Raw genomic sequence first — 8,095 nt, forward strand, 5'->3', positions numbered from 1 at the left:
ATGCATTATTTCATAGGGAGGGAGGGAGGGAGGGAGGGAGCTTGTCTGGGTTGCAGGAAAGACTTTTTAGCAAGTGATAGGTTGAGCTACGAGGGAATTGGAAAAGAGAGAGTGTGAGCGTGCTTTTATGTGGGGCCAATTTTTTTTTTCACTTTTTGTGTATCAAAAACTTCATTGTGATCTTGCCAAGTCTTTAAAATCATTGAACTTTATGTAGAAACATTCTTATCCCAGAAGGAAGAAACATTGGCTTGTTCTGATATTACTTTGGGGTTACCATGAGACCATAAAGATGCCTTCTTTAGGCTCTTACAGTTCTTGTTTTTTTGCATCTTTAGGCTCTTACAGTTTTTTTTTTTTTTTTTATTCGCATCTTTAGACTCTTAAAGTTGGATTCACTTTTTGCCAACCAATGTTCTAGAGCTATTTTAATTATTCGAAAAGACACTTTGATACATGAGACTACTAGATTGTATCTTAATAAATTATCTATCCATTTAAATCAGAATCTACTTGATCATTTGCTTCTGCAAAATATAAAAAACCAAATCACAAAATGTTATTTGTTACAAATGTTCTTATCATATCGTAATAGCTAGGCAGTATATCTCGATTATTAAATGATGTCACCAAAAATTCACTTGATGAGGCATGAAACTTGATGTTTCAAATGAGGTAACTTCTAGAGTCAAATTGAGTATTATTCGAGTTTTGATTTCAGCAAATTGAATTTTTTTCTTAAAGAAGAACCCAATAACATCATAGGTTATCCAATCCGAGCCCAACTGAGGCAAAATTACGCACCTAAAGTATGGTTACAAACTTTAAGAAATTCACTCAAGGGTCACATAATCTCCAAATTTTATATGTTTATGGTCAAATTTAGCATCTTAATGAGAGAAATCAAATAAACCTAAGATCATTCAATTATGAAATCATTGATAAACTTGAATATTAAAAAGAATGATCTATGGTCAAAAGAATCAATATGAATCGTTCAATGCGGTGTTTCTGGGTTTTTGGCCAGATTTAGTAAAATTTCACTACAAAAAATTATAAATATCAACAACAACCAACGAGCACCGTCGTCAAAACACCATCACCCTACTACCATCATTCAATAAATGTCATCTAATTGTTGTTATTTAACCACCACTGCCCATTCGATATCATCTATCCACCAACCATTGTCGGCATTTGATCACCGTCATCCAATTGTTGTTGTTCATGTGCCATCACTCGTTGTTGTTTAAATCCGTTACTTCAAGCTCAACTACATTTACAAGCAACCAAGTTGGAATATATATATTTTTTAATCATGTATTAGTCTCCACGAACATAGTGGATTATTTCACCATGGCTAGGCCTTGTGGTTTTCTATTCCTACTTTTTTCATATAAGAATTTTGGTATCTTCCATGTTTTTCTTTTTATTCATGTATATGTGATATCTTCGTGCAAAAAGCTGATATAAAATTCTCACTTTATTGCCACATATTTGCCACTGAGCCACAGGACTATTCATTCGTCTTCAGATTACACAATTACTTAACTTCAAGATTGGCCTATTAGATTTTTTGTTTTCTACAGTATAATTTAGGGTCCGTTTGGGGCAGCTTATAAGTGCGGGCAGCGTTTTCAAAACGCCGCTGTACCGTTTGGTTCGCGGGTTTTGTCAGCTTATCCGAAACTGCATTTGGGTTTTTACACTAAACGCAGGCCGCGGGTCGAGGCCCGCGGGCCGCGTTTCAGGATAAGCAGCTTATCCTGAAACACACAAGCTGCTTCAAACGGACCCTTAGTTTCCATCAAACATATTGTTGTCATCACCCAAAATGTTATTGTATATATCTCCATTTAATTATATTCGTTTCTTTTTGTACGTGTTTTGCAGGTTTTTGACTTATTTGACATTAAACGTAATGGCGTAATCGAATTTGGGGAATTTGTTAGATCTCTCAGTGTCTTCCATCCAAACACTTCACAAGATGAAAAAATTGCATGTATGAAGTTTTCTTCTTCTTTTTTTTTTTTTTTACTTCAAATTGTTGTTTGATAACCTTTATTACAATACTTTTATTTAAAAGCACTTACTCTGATTCTATAAAAGAACATAATGTTAATCTTTTAATTTATAAACTTCTGCTTTGGTTCTAGTAAAATTATCTGCTTTGGCTGTGATAAAATCTTTCCATCATCTTAACTTTTAACAATTTTCAAGTTATTTCGATGAATTATTGTCTTTCATTGTCTTTGCCTAGCTCATGGTGGTGTAATTTGTTTTTTATGTAGTTGCTTTCAGATTGTATGACTTGAGGAGCACTGGTTTTATTGAACGTGAAGAGGTAATTGTTCAATCATTGTGTTATTTTAGAGGATTGATGTCCCGCCGTCATTTTGTTTGTAGAATTGAGATCTTCTCATTCAACAACCATTTTATGGTAAATCTTCAAGTTTCAGCATGGATTCTTTAAATAGAGAATTTGCAATTTTAAATTTGACAAGTACTTGGAGACATGTAGACCAAACTGGCAGAAATGTCTAGGATCATAATTTCAACATTATTTATTCTTTTCCAACTCTTTGATAGTATAGTCTGTAGTTTTCTCAATATATTTATGGGCCCAAGTACTCGAGCGCTTATTACATCCGGACTCCGCACGCAGAGTTACGAGCAGAGTCCAATTCATGTTCGCCATGTGGAATCGAGCACCCTAATGAATTAAGAGCACGCGAACCGACCCGACTGAAATCAGAGTCCAGTCCAAGAAGCGAAAAAGTGACTTTATGTCCGATGCTAATCTCGCCAAAAGTCTTTTGTCGCATTTTCGTGCTTCCGCCAGTCTAGAAAAAGGTATTTTGTCGCTTTAGGTTTTCTTTGCATTGGGTTCCGAGCTGGTGTGATCGATTTCTTTGTAGATGAAGAAATATTTCTCATGAAATCGAGAAATAATGGCAGTCAGCTTCAATCGCAGCTTCAATCAGAAGTTAGTATACTTTAGTTTTATTTTGATTTGAGTTTTGCATTGTTGTTTTATGTTGGTTTAGCTGATTTTTGTTAGGTGTTTTTAGGGTTTATGATTTAGTATTGTTGTGTTATGGTTTAGGGTTGATAGATTGTATTGTTCTAGTTGTGTTATTGTTTTATTATTGTCATATTATTGTCGTGTTATTGTCGTGTTATGTGATGTTATTGTTTAGCTTTTCTAGTGTTATTGTGGTTTTATTGTTATGATTTAGGGTTGATGGATTGTATTGTTCTAGTGGTGTGATTATTTAGAAATTTGTATTATTTTAGTAGTGTTATAATTGTATTATTATTGTATTACTAACATGTTGTTCTCGTCTTATTGAGGTGTTATGTGATGTTATTGTTTAGTTTTTTAGTATTATTGTGATATTATTGTTATGGTTTAGTGTCTAGGGATTGTATTGTTCTAGTGTTTTGATTGTTTAGAAATTTGTATTGTTTTAGTAGTGTTATAATTGTATTATTGTTGTATTAGTAACGTGTTATTCTCGTCTTATTGAAGTGTTATATGATGTTATTGTTTAATTTTCTAGTGGTATTATGGTATTATTGTTATGGTTTAGTGTCTAGGGATTGTATTGTTCTAGTGTTTTGATTGTTTAGAAATTTGTATTGTTTTAGTAGTGTTATAATTGTATTATTGTTGTATTAGTAACGTGTTATTCTCGTCTTATTGAAGTGTTATATGATGTTATTGTTTAATTTTCTAGTGGTATTATGGTATTATTGTTATGGTTTAGTGTCTAGGGATTGTATTGTTCTAGCTGTGTTATTGCTGTGTTATGGTAGTAATATTGTTGTATTATTGACGTGTTATTGTTGTGTTATTTTTGTATTATTGTTATGTTATTTTTGTGTTATTGTTGTATTATTGACGTGTTATCTATTTACATGAGATGAGAGAGTTTTCCTCCAACAAACTGATTCTCCTCTGTTGGGCATGCCTAGCAACAACGCAACATGGTCAACGAGGAGTTTTATCAACTTCCCATCCATTAGAAAAGCTCTCCTTTCATTATTCCAAAATCCAATGATATGTAGAGTCAACACATTATTTTGAGGATAAGGAGACATGTCAAAAAACTAACTGACATTTATTTCTCTTAAAAAATTCTTGTTCTCCTCGAAGACAATGTGTCTAACAATATCAAGTGCACCCCTCACTGCAGAAGGACGACATCTACAAGTGAACGTTCTTGCGTTCATATACCTACAACAACAAACATACAGAAGGAAATACTATTTTATAGATATCATTCTTCATTCACATATTTTCAAATTACTCAAGTGTTATTATTACATATGTGTTATTGTTGTGTTATATGAGTGTTATCATTCAGTTATTGTTGTGTTACAAATGAGTTATTGCGTGTTATTGTTGTGTTATAATTGTGTATTTGTTGTCTTATTCTGTGTTATGATTGTGTTATTATTGTGTTATCATGTGTTATGATTGTGTTATTGTTGTGTTGTCGTGTGTTATGATTGTGTTATTGTTGTGTCATTGATGTGTTGTGGTGGTATTATTGTTGTGTTATTATTGTATTATTTCATGTTATATAAATGTGATTGGTACTATTGCAGTGTTATTAGTGTTATAACACAAGTAGCACCGCAATAACACAACAATAACACCAATAACACAATAATACAAAACAATAACACAACCATAATACTTAAATAATGCAACTATAACACAATAACACATATATAACACAATTATAACAACATAACACAACAATAACACACAATAACATATCTATAACATATTTATAACATACAATAACACACAATGACACAGTTATAACACATTTATAACACAATTATAATAATATAAGACAATAATAACACGAAATAACACATCTATAACACGACTATAACACATCACACAATAATATAACACATAATAACACATCTATAACACGACTATAACAAAAGTAAAACACAACTATAACACAACCCTATTGCAATAAAACAAATCAACTTTTTTTTCTAAAATAAACATTGTAGCATATTACCTCAATGACTTCGGGAGACCGTTAGCTTCTTCCGTACTATTGCGACATTCCATTGTTGTGTGCCAAAAAGAGAAGGAAAACAAATGACTTGTTGTCGAACAACTAAACTCTAAGACTTATAAACACTGCGTATTGCGAAACCAAACTTTTATTTCCACGAGTCGAAACCGAAAAGCCATAGCCGAAGCGAAGCCGCCGTTCGAACGGAGAACGCCCGATCCGAACCGACGAACAAGAAGAAATGCTTTAAAACCGCCGAAGAACAAAAAGGTAGTGACATTTTGTCTGTTTCGGCGTTTTAACGGGCTAAATTCGAGCCGAGTTTCACTAAAAAACGCATCTTTTAAATTTGCTCGGTGGTGATTCGGGCCGGGTCACGTTAATTAAGCTTTTTTTGAATTTTAATACATAGTGGGACCCAGTTCCACTTGGACTCCTCTCATTGGACTCCTCATGCAACTCAGCCTGCGGAGTCCTGAGGCAATAAATTTTCCAAGTACTCATACCAAAATTTACATATTAAATCAATCTGCTTTGAACCTTGCTTTAGCTAATTACTCTACATAAGATTCCTCCTTTTGTTTGTTGCTGTTTATTACAAGTTACTTGTGAATATTTGTTGATTCTTTGGTCATTCAGGTAGAATTATCTTTCTGTATTTCACTGATTTGACAGTTAAAGGAGTTGGTTCTCGCTCTTTTACATGAATCAGATTTGTATCTTTCAGATGATATTGTTGATATGATTGTTGATCAGGTCAGAAGAATTACTTTTCTTCTTTTTTTAATTGTTTTTTTTTTTATCATCAGAATTTTTTATTTATATAATCATTTGCGTCTTATGAATATTCTTGTATTAATGCTCCTTTAATAGACATACAAGCTGGCAGACACTAACTCTGACGGAAAGATAGATCCCATTGAATGGAAGGAATTTGTGAAGAAAAATCCATCCCTGCTCAAGATTATGACTCTTCCATATTTGATGTAAGCTGCATTCATCTATTACTCAAGTTGGTGATCCGTTTAATTTGCCTCTTTACTGGAAAACTTCTATCAATTAGCTCTTCTTTTCAAAGTTGAAAAGAACAAATTCTTTGGTTGGCTAGATATTACGTTAAAAAGCATGATTTTGCATATTCTTTACTGAATTTCTTAACTTCTTTGTCACTCTAAATGTATTGAGTTTACTTGCATGCCACCTCAGTTTTTTATTATGTTGATTTAACTACTAATTTGTTAACTTACAAAGATGTCCCTTGCTCCTTGTTTATGTTCTCTTTAAAACCAATAAATTCACTTTAGTTATAAACTTAACTCTTCCAACATCTCAGCTTGAATAAAATCCTCAAAGATCAACCCAGTCTGTAAGTATAATCGAGGTAGCGACCGGGTCAACTTGAGCTTTCAGGCTAAAGATTTTGCCAAAACTAAAATGTTCTTTAGATGAAGTCAATACTTGATATTCATCTTGATTGTACAGGTAGAATATGTTTTCAGCAGTTATTTATTCAACCTTGATGTTATTTTAGTCAGTCAAATGTGTCTTACTTATCTTGTGTTAGGCCTTTGGGAGAAGCACTTGAGGGGAATGACCAACACAAACATGAAATGAATAATCTCCAAGGAGAATATCAGAGATAAATGCCCACTAGCCTAGATACACAAATATTTACTCCTATTTTTTTAACTTTTATCTCACTAATATTCTTCCCATCTAATTTTGTATCTCTTACGTATTCCCTCGTTCATACCTGAGCATGATTCCTCCACTTTTCATGCTCATTGGATATAAATAAAGCCTAACGCCTCCTATTTTGTACAACTGCACTAGTTACTAGCCTCTATGGCAGTTACTTTTTTTTTTGCGGGCTTTCAGCTCCAACAGTCACATCTAACCTATAACGTCTAGTTATCAAGGGAGGGTGAACCCCCTGCGCAAAGTCGAGTGGCTTCGTCTTTTAGAAGCAGATGCAGGCAGAAGGAGGGAGGGTAAGGAGTGAACTCATCCTACTTGAATAAAAACTTTATTTTGCATTGTCATCGAAAATTATCACCAAGTGATTTGATAGTTTCTTCTATTATTTTAGTGTTTGATGCCATTTATATGGTATCATCTTTTCTTTTATATGTTATTTCTCGGGCACTCTTAGTGATCATTTTCCAATTATAAGTATATAAGATTAAAATGTAACCTTTTTTAGCTAGTTGTCCAATCAAGATTAAACTCCTATTCATTACATCGTCAACTCCCACAGAATTTAAGAGTTCACCGTGAGTAAGATTCACCTTTCCGAAATCTTTTACAGAATGATTAAATATACACTTTCTATATATAGTTGATGTAAAAGATGCACCTACATTCAAGTTCATAGGATTATCTGCCTTAAAGATTAGTGTATCATAGATCTCTTCACTGTAACCTTTGATAATTCCTTTGATTTAAAATGACCATCATTACCCTGCAAACAATCTCGTCATATGGCTAGGCTTGACACATTGTTAGTATGCATGCCTGTGAATTTTGGATTGACTCCCCTATTGAGATATAGATCCACCTCTATTATTGTCTCTGCTTGTACTCAAGGGTTAGAGCAATAGAAGATTCTTTACCTGATTCTAGTCTCCTGGTATCCTCACCTAATATCGAGTCATTGATATTCAGCTTCATAGACCCACATGAGCTGTTGACAATTGTTATAATTTTAGTCCAACTTCCGGGTAGTGATGATAAGAATCTCTTAGCATGAACTTCATTATCAAAACTAATATTAGCTTTGCTAATTGAATTGAGTTCATTGATATTGGTCACCACGAAAGCGTCTTCTTCATCTGTCCTAAATTAAAAAAAAAATCATTAAATGCATTTTTTTATGATTGAAGGCTCACTAATGATGTTCTTTTCATGCAATTTATTGAAGGTAACATTCGTTGTCAATGACAGACATACATGTCCCAAAACATGCCTATCTAATAGATTTCAATCTTCTTGGTTCATGGTTGTTGGCTTCAACTCAAATATATATATATATATATATATATATATAT

At 33.1% G+C, this 8,095-nt stretch overlaps 1 protein-coding gene across 4 annotated transcripts in view; it reads left to right on the forward strand.

Annotated features, from left to right (window-relative positions):
- LOC110022214 (calcineurin B-like protein 7) overlaps nt 1-8,095 on the forward strand; it is a 51,638-nt gene that overhangs the window by 37,686 nt on the left and 5,857 nt on the right. For all 4 annotated transcript variants that reach the window (XM_020721068.1, XM_020721044.1, XM_020721053.1 and 1 more), the window contains 4 exons: nt 1,894-2,002; nt 2,292-2,344; nt 5,724-5,804; nt 5,922-6,034. In XM_020721068.1, coding sequence (XP_020576727.1) covers nt 1,894-2,002; nt 2,292-2,344; nt 5,724-5,804; nt 5,922-6,034 — 356 coding nt within the window. The remainder of the gene's footprint in view (nt 1-1,893; nt 2,003-2,291; nt 2,345-5,723; nt 5,805-5,921; nt 6,035-8,095) is intronic.

This window comes from Phalaenopsis equestris, unplaced genomic scaffold (assembly GCF_001263595.1).
Source record: "Phalaenopsis equestris unplaced genomic scaffold, ASM126359v1 Scaffold000002, whole genome shotgun sequence".
Lineage (NCBI taxonomy): Eukaryota > Viridiplantae > Streptophyta > Magnoliopsida > Asparagales > Orchidaceae > Phalaenopsis > Phalaenopsis equestris.